The 12,644-nt window shown below is 44.0% G+C and overlaps 1 protein-coding gene across 1 annotated transcript in view; it reads right to left on the reverse strand.

The window, feature by feature from the left end:
• Positions 1 to 12,644, reverse strand: part of ZNF704 (zinc finger protein 704) — a 252,826-nt gene that overhangs the window by 68,800 nt on the left and 171,382 nt on the right. Inside the window, exon 3 of the mRNA XM_021665914.2 lies at positions 822 to 925. Within this exon, the coding sequence (XP_021521589.2) occupies positions 822 to 925 (104 nt within the window). The remainder of the gene's footprint in view (positions 1 to 821; positions 926 to 12,644) is intronic.

A 12,644-nucleotide genomic window follows, 5' to 3' on the forward strand; every position in this document is an offset into this window, starting at 1 on the left:
CTCCTTATTTACTGTATTGGATTATATGAGACAAAATTGTATTGTGATTAAGAGAATAAATCTGGAATCAAAAAGATATGGAGAATTTCAGTTCTGCCAGTTAATCCCTGTGAACCTCAGTTTACTCATCTGTAAAATAGTGATAATAACATCTCATAGAATTGTTGTGGGAATTACAGGAGATAAAGCAAACATAATACTTGTTTATTGACAAATAGTAATGCTCAATAAATGCTAGCCATTAATATGGCTATGATTGGTAGTCTTTTTTCCTCAAAGAGATAGTATACTACCTGGGAATGTGGACACTTTTTCAATGAGGTACTCAATTCATCTAGCATGGTATCTGATAAATGTGTGTGGAATAAATGAATGGACTAAATAATTCTATTTGATTAAGGAGTCAGGGATAATGTTTTAAAAGCATATTTAAGCTGAGAGTCCTTTGATCCAACTACCTCCCCAATCAAACAGAAATAATGCTAGGGAAAATAATTCATTAGCTCAATCTTCCTTTACCTGGGAAAAAGAGGGACACAAGCACTGTAAAGATGCGTCCTGGCAAGGCAGAAAATGAAGGAGCTCAGAAAAAGCGAGTTGAATGGAGGAATGGGTGAACGAAAAGCAGTGGGCTCTCTGGGAAGATGAAGAGGAGGCCGACAGCTCTGGGGGCCTCGATGTCTTCCATGTTTCCCTTTGCTTCCTGCTAATGGATGAGGGTCAGTGGTTCACGGCGTTTGACAGGAATGAGACCCCTCGAAGAGAGGCCCTGCTCTTGGTGTCAAGGGGCCCTTCCCTAAGCCCCATATTCCTGGGCTTACCATTTGGCCGCACGGGAGGACTTCGAACCAAAGGACTGGTTGACAAGCTGGTTAGTACCATTGCTGCTGTCACCTTGTCCATGTCTAGTTCCTCTGAAGATTTCCTGTAAAACAGGAAGGGACATTGGTGACTGCTCACTCTGCATCTGCTGTGAGTCACACCAGGTGCCATGCCCTGCCTCACATTTACTCCATTAACTTATTCCCAGGAACAACCGATATTCTGTTAGCTTTTTTTATAGAGGAGGAAGCTGAAGTCCATGAAGTTAAGTGTTTCAGTCAAAGTCATACAGCATTAGGAAGATAAGGATTCCATCATCCATACTTGATCTAACAACTGTTTATTGAGAGTGTGCTGTGGGCTAGACCCTGTTCCAGCCATGAGTGATATGAGGGGAACAGGAGACCAGCAAGGTTCTTGCTTTCATGGAGCTTGGAGGATGGTGGGAAGCAACACACTTATCAGTAAACAAACAAGCCAGAAGGAACAAAATCATTTCTGATAGAGACAAGTGCTATGAAGCACATCAACAGGCTAACATGACAATCCTGCCTGTGGGGGCTGCATCTTAGGTGGTCAGGAGATGTTTCTCTGAGGCGATGACGTCTGAGGTGAACAGTGAAGGTTGGGGGGAGTCTGTCCTGAGGGGCAGGGAAGTGCACCCCAAGCAAAGGCAGCGGCCTGTGGAAAGGCATGGCAGCAGGAATGTGTGGGAATGTTTAAAGGCTGACCGTACAGTGTGAGAAGGGGAGAGCGGTGCAGAGCTGGTCAGATGGGGTCTGGTGACCATGGAAGGTGTTTTGATTTGATTCTTTGTGAAATGGGAAGTCGCTGGAAGGCATTAAGCAGGCCTAGTGAAGTAATATGATGAATATTTGTAATAGAATTACCTGAGCTGCGATATGGAGAATGGATTTTTGGAAAGATGGAATAGAAGCAGAGAGACCACTTAGGAGATGACTGCTAGGAGTCCAGGTGAGGAAACAGAGGGTTGGTCTAGGGTGGGGACAGTGTCGGGAGATCCAGCAGGACTGGCTGATGCACCTGGAATTGGGACATGAGCAAAAGGGAGCAAGGAAAGCTCTCAGGTGTTGGCTGGAGCACTGACTAGAGCCATTTACTGAGATGGGAGAAGCTGGAGGAGAAATACAACTAGGGGTGTTTGAAGTCCCAAGCTTTAAAAAAATTTTTTAAACTGCTTACTATAGAAAGAGTAGGTCATGGGAATAATTACCATGTTGTTAAAGTGAAGAGCTACTGGTAATCATTCACTGACATGAAGAGGTTGCTCTGGTTCATTAGTCTTTCCCAGTTAACTCTGAATAAAGGTTCATAAGATGATGACCATGGTGACTGCAGTCAGCTTGTTTAAGCTTATTTCAACAAAAGAGGTAAAATCAAGAGGCAAAAGTTTGTGTCGTACAATGAAATCAAATAAATTGCACCACCTCCTGAGAGATGAACATTTTCAAATTAGAGAACAGTTGAAGAAGCCAACAGAGGATTAATAAGCCATATACACAAATGAATTGTCACTTTGCAAATGTGGTTTTCATTTACAGGTGTGCTGTCTAATTTGGAAAAGCAATGAACTCTTAGACATAGAAACTTCATAGTACTGCTTCACAAAACAGGAGAAAGACAAATTCTTAAACTGGAGGAAAAACCAAATGGTTCCCAATTTTGGGAGAGCTGCTCCATTAATTTCATCATGAAGTTACAAAAATTATTACAGTTTGGCTCTCTGATGTCCACCATGATACTAAATTATTAAACAAAGCTTATTCTTTCAATCCAAGGTACCAAGAGATGGAAATCTTTGATATTTTCTTCAATAATTCTTCTCAAAGTACCTTTTGCTCTTTTTTAGCAAATTGTTCTATCAAAAGACAAATTACTTGTTTCAGAGACTGACAATTAAAATACTTCTGTAAAGCAAGCTTATGAGTGCACAGTGAAATTCACTCCATACAGAAGTTTTCAAGACAACTTCATACACTTAGGGGGAAAAATCTATTTATTCATTTGGCACACCATTTAAAGATTTTACAGTATTTACAGTTTATAAGATCCCTGTACTTAGGAGTAAAGGTAGTGTCATTTTCTTACACAGACAAAGCCTCTTGAAATGGCACCCGGGAAAGAATGCAAAGCACCTTCAGGTAATTCTGAGTGTTTTGTTGGCTCAGTCTTCCCATGTCACGCTGGTCACAGGATAAATAAAGGGATAAAAAATACTGTTTTGCAAGGAGAAAAGCTTGCTATATACCCACTAATCCACCTTGAGGCTTCTCCAACTGTCTCCCCTTCCCAGAGCCCAGCTCCAGCATCACCCAGAGTGGGGCACACCTGAGCTGGCTGCTGCCCACATCTCTTCCAAGACTGAATTAGGAGGGCTGCTGACTTCTCTTTCTAATGGCCAGTCTGCTTTTATTCCCTTACTAACCAAAGGCTTGAGAACCAGGATAGGTGGCCTGTGCACCTGGTACAGGGGGATCACATGACTTGGTAAGGAGAGGGTCCCTTGCCTCTTCCCCTGGTTCCTACAATGACTTGCTAAACAGGTTTCAGGGAACTTTTCGCCCCTCTCTCAATCTGCTTTGTATCTTTTTTGATTTTCCACACCTAAGGTGAACATTTTGCTTTTGAGGTCTAATTGATAATTAACTAAAATACTGATTTATTCATTTTCTTTAAATATGACAATCAATACAGAATGCCATCATTATAAATATACGTTTAATTTGCATTGTAAAAATCTACCACTACATTTCAAAATAATTATCGAGCATAATAAAGAGATTTATAATGAAGAATAAAAATGGAATAATTAGTATAATCAGAGTGTTTTTGGATTTGGATTACCTTTAAGTTTCCTGCTGGCACTGGAAATCACTAATAACAACAAAAAAGTCAAAGGAATATATCACTAATGACTCAGTTAACCTGTATTTCTCAGGGAATATTTTAATCATGCTACATGTAACATTACCAGATCATATGGCCTTGTGCTAAGTTGCGTTTTTGTTTTATCTTTGTTTAATTTCTTTTGGTACAGTACTATCTAATTACTGATTAATTGCTGTTGTAAATTCAAATCCTTATAATTAAACATGAAGAGATGATATACAAAGTAGAATTTGTTACACTTTGAGAAAACTGCTGCAAAGCCCTTCTGGTAGATTTAGAGTTGCTGAGAAAAACAAACCACTAGAGGTGATATTAAATATTCTCTCCTAATTGGAATCTGAATCTACAACTGAAAACCTTAGGAATCACATTTATTAAAGGCTTTTTTACCTTTTCAATTAATCTTTCCTCCAGCCTTACTTATTATGGGACTTAATAATATTTGGAATTATTTAAAAATACAAGTTGAATATTCCTTACCCAGAATGTTTGAGACCAGAAGTGTTTTGGATTTCAGATTTTTTTCTTTTTTTTTGAGATGGAGTCTTGCTGTGTCCCCAGGCTAGAGTGCAATGGTGTTATCTTGCTTCACTGCAACCTCTGCCTCCTGGGTTCAAGCGATTCTTCTGCTTCAGCTTCCCGAGTAGCTGGGATTACAGGCATGCACCACCATGCTCAGCTGATTTTTGTATTTTTAGTAGAGATGGGGTTTCACCGTGTTGACCATGCTGGTTTCAAACTCCCGACCTCAGGTGATCCGCCTGCCTTAGCCTTCCAAAGTGTTAGGATTACAGGCATGAGCCACCATGCCTGGCCAGATTTCTTTGAAGTATTTGCATAAATATAATGTAAGATACTGAAAACACAAAATTGATTTATATTTCATATACACCTTACCCACATAGCCCGAGGTAAGTTTATCTTACCCTAGGGGATGCTGAATAAATTGTGTTGTGTGTCTGTATTTTGTCTGTGACTTGCCACCTGAGGTCAGGTGTAGACTTTTCCACTTGTGGTGTCATGTTGGGCTCAAAAGTTTTGGGCTTTGGAGCACTTCAGATTTCAGATTTTGGGATGAGAGATGCTCAACCTGCAATAGAAGTATTCAATGCCACTCTATACGTGATTTGTTCCTGAAGCTGACCTGGCTTCTGTAGATGAACAGGATTTCAAGTCAGGAGAACCACATCAAGGAAGGGAAGCTGGCGAGCCCTGGGCTTGCTGGGAGACCGCTCAGGGGTCCCACGTGAGGGATATGATGGAAAGGGGGGCAGAGCCTTTGCCAGACCATGGGTCTGTGTGTGCCGGGCTGAGTGGTTTGTTGTATTCCTGTAAGTAAAGCAAATCCACGGATCATTCATGAACCCGGGAGTGAGGTGATCACTCTGTATTTAAGAAATGTGTGAAAATGGAAAATATAATGGAAAGGTAGGAAATGGGAGGTAGGCTGCTCAGCTATTTTTTTGAGTAAAGTCTCAGTTCAACCTCGAAGTATGAGATTAAGAGGGACACTGCCCCTCCATGCAGAAGTACTATTCAGTCTATGTGTATGGACCTTCCTTGATTTCTGCTGTGTTCTGGAACTCTCCAGGAGAGGCAGCAACAGTAATGGTGAAGAGTATAGGCTCCAGAATGAGTTAGATAATGTGGCTTCAGATCCACTCTCTGCATTACTACCTGTGTGACCCTGGGCAAATTACTTAAACTCTCTGTTTCCTTATCTGTACAAGAAGGATAAACATAGACTTGGTGAGAGGATTAAATGAGAAAAGTACATGAGCACCAGCGTGAGCCTCACCCATAGTCAGAGTTCCACGGATGTCAGCTATTATAAACCTTCCAATTCCCGACTAGACCTGTAGCGTGTGTCCCCGTGAAGGAGGAGAGCATTAGATGACTTCACTTGCTTTTCTTGTTTAGCACCAGCACTAGCAGTTGTGGATTTTCTTTTTGTAAGGCAGGTTTATTATTCTTGATAATGAAAAAACTGCTTAACTTTGTAAGTTACTCTATAAGAGCTGGCAACTGACTCATGGAGAAGCAGCTGCTGGTCCCTCACTAGAGCTTTCAGTCAGTGCTTTGGCAAAGATATTGCTCATTACATAATGAGTCTTGGCCAGACTGTCCACAAATAGCCAAAGTCTAGAGTGCTTGTTTGGATTTTACGTTTCAGAGTTTATGCTTTCAATACTCATTCTTGTAGCACTATGTGCTAGGGGCTGTGCTAGGTAGGAGAATTACAGTCTTTGCAAAAATGAAGTCTACCTTCTTCGGCTCCGGGTCTATTGGAGAACCAGACCTTAATCAAACACACACAAATAAATGTAAATTTACAAATCTGATAAATGCCAGAAGGAGTTGTATTGATTTGATGTGAACCTACTGAGGTACTCCTAGCTAGTGGGAGAAGAGGGCTGAGGCTGGAAGTGAGTATGGGCGTTGCCTGAGAGGACAGAAGAGCTTTTGGGCAGTGGAAGAGCCAGGGCAAGGCTTCCTTTAAAAAGGAAAGGGAAGACTGAACAGGAAGTGCAGTGTGCTCGGGGGGAGCAGCCCAGGGAGGGCCTTCCATGCTCTGCAAGGGCTTTATCCTTATCTTAAAGGCCCTGGGAAGCACTGAAGTTTCAAGCGGAGTGGGGTTGGGAGAGGTTGGGTAAGGTTGGGGTGATGCTATCAGATTAGCTTTTCAAAAAGCTCATTTTGGCTGCTGTGTGGAAAATGAGTTTCTTGGATTTGACAACCGATCTTTTATCTGAGGAATTGATTGTCTGATGACTGTGGCAGCAGGTTGCAGAATGACATCATCTACTACACGAAGAAGTAATCAGCGCAGTGCGCAGCATCAGTGGGGGCAGCCCGGCCAGGTCTCATGCATGGGTGGGTGTGGCTGGTCTGTCCTTGAGCACTCAGCTATGGCCTGTATTATAGGCCCAGCTATTGTTTGTGGCGCAAGAAGCCTTTTTCTTCTTTTGAGCTACTTCGTGCCTGAATGCTGCCTGCTTGGAGGGTGCTTATAAACACTGTCTCCCGTGGCTAGCTAAGGGAGAGATGCTTTACACCTTGGAGAGCCATAAAAGACATTTATTGGCAATTAAAGTGCTGTAGTAACAAATGGAAATAAAAATGAATAATATATTCCTTAGATTAACACTAATCTAGTTCCTTAGCAACTATTGAAATCTGCTGTCTAGACTGAGTTCAGTCACTTTTAAAAACTGTGATAGTCTTAAAATAAGGAATAATATCTGAAAATAAAATCTCTTTTACTGAAAAGGCTACAATAATCATCCCCAATCTTGGAATTCTGGGAAAGCTTTTTACTAAGAGTGTGGAAAACTGGATTCAGTAACTATTAAATATGATAAAGCACAAAAACTTCATTTCCCTTTTAAAGAAATCTTGTAGCAAAAGTGATAAATACTAACTTTCTCCATTTAATTTTAGCTGCTATTTCTTTTAAGACTATAGGGAAGTCAATATTCATCAAAATTGATGGAAAAAGAAAAAACAATTTAAGGGAAGATTAGAAAGCTGCCGACTGCAATAAAGTGTTCAGTGGCCTGGATCAAACAAGATGGAAAAATCAGAGCTAATACATCATACTACACGACGCAATATACACCAGTACATCTGAAGCCATTGGTGGTGAAGGGTCATTTTAAAGAAATTTTTAATATGTCATGGATACTTTTGTAAAATACAAAAAAAAAATGGTCTGTGAAAAATATCTAAACCCCTTCCTCTTAATTTCTGTACCTGGCTCAACATGAACTATAACAAAGAGCTTGCAGACTGGCACTGGCCCGCGGTCCACACTTTGAGTAGCGTCAAGCTAGGTAGTTGCTTTAATTTCCATTAAACTTTGAAAAGACTCCCTCCTGTCCCTCTTTCTCCAGCTTTCTGTTCTAGCTTCATGGACTCTCTGCAACTTCTCTCCCCACCCACTCTGCCCACTGGACCCTTTGTTTCATTGCAAACTGACCCTCATATGACCTCGCCCTCTCCCCTTTTACCACACCCAGGCTCTCTTGTAGGCCACTCCTCCTTTCCACTGGAGTTATTCATCCCTCTACCCGAGGTGAGGTCAGGTGGGGTGTCGGCCTTTCGTCTGCCTCCCTTCACCCTCATGCAGAAGCTCCTGGGTCTTTGAGGCACAGGCCATGCACACAACTTGTTCTTTCTTTTCTACTTCAGGCACTGACCTTCCTATCAGCACCTCTCTTCCCTAATATTTATAAGATACTTGGGCACGTAAATTACAGCCCTTATTTTTTACCCTACCTGGAATTATGATCCTAGGAGATGTACTGAAGGCAGCCAATATCCTAACTTCATAACTGTTGTCTCCTTAACCCACCACCCCCAGCCAACATTCAGCAGAGTGCAGAGCTGGAGAGAAAACGCATTGCAGTCTGACAGGCGGCAGTTTAATTCCCAAAACCTCCATTTACTAGCTGAGTGCTTTTAGGCAAATCCTGCAGCTTCACAAAACTTCATATTCCTCATCTGTAAAATGGGAATGGCAATAATACAGACCTCAGAGGGTTTTGGAAGAATTAAATAAGATGTGTAAAATATCTGGCATATACTAAACAGTCACTAGTTATTATTATCCTCCCCCTCCTTTACCTAAAACTGTTATTTCAGTGAACCATTCTCAGGATAAAAACCTGAATTTTACCCATTTAAGTACTTATATGTGAAATAACATGAAATCTTGGATTTGCATGAATATTCTGCAGCCTCCCACACCCCTTTCCTCAAAAGTGTGAGTTGGGGACAATTACATAAAGTAAGATGGACAAAATGCTGACAACTGTTGAAGCCAGGGGATGGGTACTGAGGGAATCATTAGACCATTCTCTCTACATCTGTGTATATTTGAAACTTCCATAATACAAATTAAAACAAGAACGCAGCATGAGCACACACCTGGATTTTGGCAGTCACCTGCCATTGCTCCACCTCACTCTCCTTCCCCTTTTCTGTCTAGCTCCACTCTCCATTACTGCATCTGCGCCTCCATCTCCCAGGGACAGCCAGTCCTTGGATTTCTCCTTTCCTCCCAGGCAGCAGAGCTAGTACTTCTGACCTAGAATGGCTTCCTGCTGGCTACTGCTTTCCTCCAGCCGGGTCCACTGGTGGCTCTGTGGGGTGCTCCTCTCACCAGCATCACTGAATCTCTGGCCTAGCTAGCCTTTTGCTCCACTGACCCAGAAGAACCAAGCCCTGGCTGAATCCTCCCGGGCTGCTCTCTACTGTCCCACCCCAGGGCAGTCAGTGCTGATGGGAAACAGCGAACGACTCTGCTGGTCGGGCCCATCCTCGGCACATATCCTACCTGCGCTTGGCCTCAGCAGGACCTTCACCTGCCCTGACTCACCACACCTGCCCGCTTCTAGCCAGGATTCTGCCATATCTTCACCTCTCTCTGCAAGGCTCAGCTCCTGCCAACCCAAGCAGCAGGTGGCCTTTCCTCCAGGATTATAGAGAGAATTGAGGCCTCTAGGCACGGCCTTTGTCACACTCTGCCTTTCTTACCTTCTTGCTTCAGTCTCACAGGGAGGTTAGTGTGGCGTTTTGCTCTTTGAAGCCACTGCCTCTACCTGTGCTGTCTATCCTCCTCGCTCCTATTCCCACTGGCCCTTCTCTATTAAACAGCCTTCTGTTTTTTCCCACTTACATGTAGGGGACCAAACAGGACTGGACAGAGAGGTCGGAAAGAAATGAGGAGAGGAATCAAGTGATGACAGATACACGAGGGAAGAGAATTTCAGGAAGAACAGGTTAACAGCATTAAATGATACAGAGAGATCAAGCCAGATCAGGACAGACAGGGAATTTAACTGGATTCCCTTGAAATTAGCAGCAAGGACGTAGGTGGAGATTTTTAGCAGGAGTGGAAGCAGACTGCTGTGGGTTGCGGGGTGGATGGAAACTGGGAGGTGAGAAATTAGAGGCAGTCACTGTAGAGGACTCTTTAAAGATCTTGGCCACGAAGGGAAGGGAAACGTGGTTCTTTGAGGAAGTTAGAGTGTTTTCCTGTTTGTTCTTCAGATGAAAGAACTCTAGCATATTTAAATGCTGATAGGAAGGAGCTGGTAGGGATGAAAAGGTTGAAGATACAGGAGAGAAGGGGTGAGAAATGGGCAAGGTCTTTACTGGGGCACCATGATGAGGGTCCTGGGCTCCAATGGAAGTAGCTTTAGACAAAAGGAGGAGCAATCCCCCTTCTACCTGGAGTGAGGAGAACAAAGGCTGGGTGCAAGCACGCTGGTAGGTGTGGGTCTGGGGAAGTCAATGCTTCTTTCTGGAGGTCTCTCCTCAGAAGCAGGTAAGTTTCTCTGTGGAGAGTGGAGAGGACTTTGCAGTGCTGAAGGTTTGGAATTTCTGTTACGGATGCTGGGAAAGAAAATGGAGCAGGACACCAAAAGTCTGTCAAGCAGCAACTGAGGCTAGGCTGAGGATGGAAAGCTTAATCCTGTTGTGATGGTCACCGGAAAGGGGGTCTGATGGCTGTGCCAGAAGCCTGGGGTGAGAGTGTGAGGGGAGGCTGCTGGACTAGCACTAGGCTGGGTTTTGCGAGGTAGGTTCAGTAAGTAAGAGCACGTAGAGTGCAAGGTTTTGGAGAGAGAGCCATAGGTTTTTGGCTGGACTGGGCAATGTGTGAAGGCTGGAGGGGATAGATGGGGACAAATGGTGAGAAACCAGAGATCCTGATGGGGTCAAAATCAGGTGAAGACATAAAGGAGAGGAGAAGCTGGAAGACCAGGAGGTTCTGAGTAGGAGAGAGAGACTGGAGATGGAGATTTTCTATGTAGGAGAATTCCGAGAGATGGCAGAGTCCAAGGTATGGCTGTGGGAGTAGAGGGCAGAGGCAAGGTAGAGGTGAAAATCGCTGGGCTGGGAATGGCAAGGCTGAGGTCATCCAGGATGATGGCAGCATTGAGGAGAGGAAAATTGTAGCCAGGTGGCTTAAGCCTTCCATAAAGGGCAAATGACCAGGATGTCAGCAGAGTCAAAGAAGTGGGGGGTGGAAAAAGCCTTAAAGCAGCAGAGGCTTCACATGAGAGCGGAGGGCAATGGCTTGGTAACAGCAACGGGGACACAGAAATTCACTCTTGGGAGGCTCCCCACTGCCCTCGCACGAGACTTAAACTCCCGTGCAGGAAACACCTGGCCGTCTCTGCTTTGGGTCTCCCTGTCTTTTCACCCATTTTCTCACAAGTCCTCTGAGGGACAACTCTTCCAACTCGAGACAATTCTCTGTAAGACGACTTGTCTCCATACCTCTCTGTATCTGTGAATAAACTGTGCCCTCTGCTCAGAACAAGATTTCTTCTCTTCCTGCACTGGCCTACTTCTACTCACCCTCTGTACTAAGCTCCATCCCGCTCCTGGAAGCTGCCTTCTACCTGCCGAGCGCCAGGGGCACTGACTGCTGTGTTGTTAGACTGCCTATGCTCCCTCCTCCTCCCCACTACAAAGATCAGGGCTCAGTCTTGCATCTTTTTATTCCCAGCTTCTAGCACAAACCCTTGCTTAGGGTAAGTTTTGTTTTTGTTGTTTGTTGAGGCAGGGTCTTGCTCTGTCACTCAGCCTGGAATGCAGTGGTGCGATCATGGCTCACTGTAGCTTTTACCTCCAGGGCTCAAATGATCCTTCTGCCTCAGCCTCCTGAGTAGCTGGGACTACAGGCACATGCCACCACACCTGGCTAATTTTTTAAATTTTTGTAGAGACGGGGTCTCACTATGTTGCCCAGGCTAGTCTCAAACTCCTGGACTCGAGTGATCCTCCTGCCTCGGCCTCCTAAAGTGCTGGAATTACAGGCGTGAGCCACTGCACCCAGCCTTGGGGTAAGTTCATAATGAAGGTTTTGTGGACAAATTAGCATTAAGTAAGGATGGTGACAGTCCTGGAGGAGTGGCGGGGGGAAGCACAGAACACGTATCTGAAAAACTTCTACCGATGTCCTCTGCTCACTCTCTCTCATCTTGTTAGACCTGGTGATTTATTTCCTCAAAATTCAAGTATTAAATGAATCACTCATATGATTTTTCTTTTTACTGGCCCTAAAAATTGCTGGCCTATCTAGGCAAAATGGATTTTGTTCTAGTGTCTGTGATAATTCTATATTCACAAAGGCTCACAGACACATCAGTGAACTCTAGAATGTCAGTAATAACATTATTAAATAATAAGTTTCAAATCCCCTGAAAACAATTCTGTGTGATTAGCTGGACTTCTTGATGTGAGCAGGCTGCAAAGCACAGCTCAGGGAGGCATCTCGAACATTCCTTGATGGCCTTTTTGCTTTGTAGGTTTAATGCTTTTGATTGCAGCCAACATGTTCTCCCAGGAGTCACAAGGCCAGTCTTAAACTAACACAAAGGCCTCGGTGTGCATGTGAACCCTGTGATACTGTGAAATAGATATTTTGTCTTCCTCCATCCCTGTCTCCTGGTGTACAGCTCCAAAAATCCTTGGAATCTCCCGTGACAGGTGTCTTTTTGTGTGCTAATGAGATGACTGGTGGCTGGCAGCTTCTAGGTCACTTCTGGATGGTGCAGGTCACAGGAGCAACCAGGACAGGATTAGAGGGTTGGGACTTTCAGGCAACATCCCCTACTCCAACCTCTGGGGGGAGGGGCAGGGAAAGGGCTGAAGGTTAAATTGATCACCAATGGCCAATGATTTAATCAACCATGCCTACATAACAAAGCCTCCATAAAACCCAAAAGGACAGGGTTCAGATTGCTTCCAGACAGCGAGACATGTGGAGGTTCCCAGGGGGTGGTGCTCCCAGGGAGGGCAGGGAAACACTGCACCCCTTCCCACATGCTGTACCCTACACATCTCCTCATCTGTATCCTTTATAATAACCTTCACAATAAACTGGTAAATATAAGTAA

The sequence above is a fragment of the Aotus nancymaae genome, unplaced genomic scaffold (assembly GCF_030222135.1).
Source record: "Aotus nancymaae isolate 86718 unplaced genomic scaffold, 86718_ANA_hifiasm-v0.15.2.pri h1tg000036l, whole genome shotgun sequence".
Lineage (NCBI taxonomy): Eukaryota > Metazoa > Chordata > Mammalia > Primates > Aotidae > Aotus > Aotus nancymaae.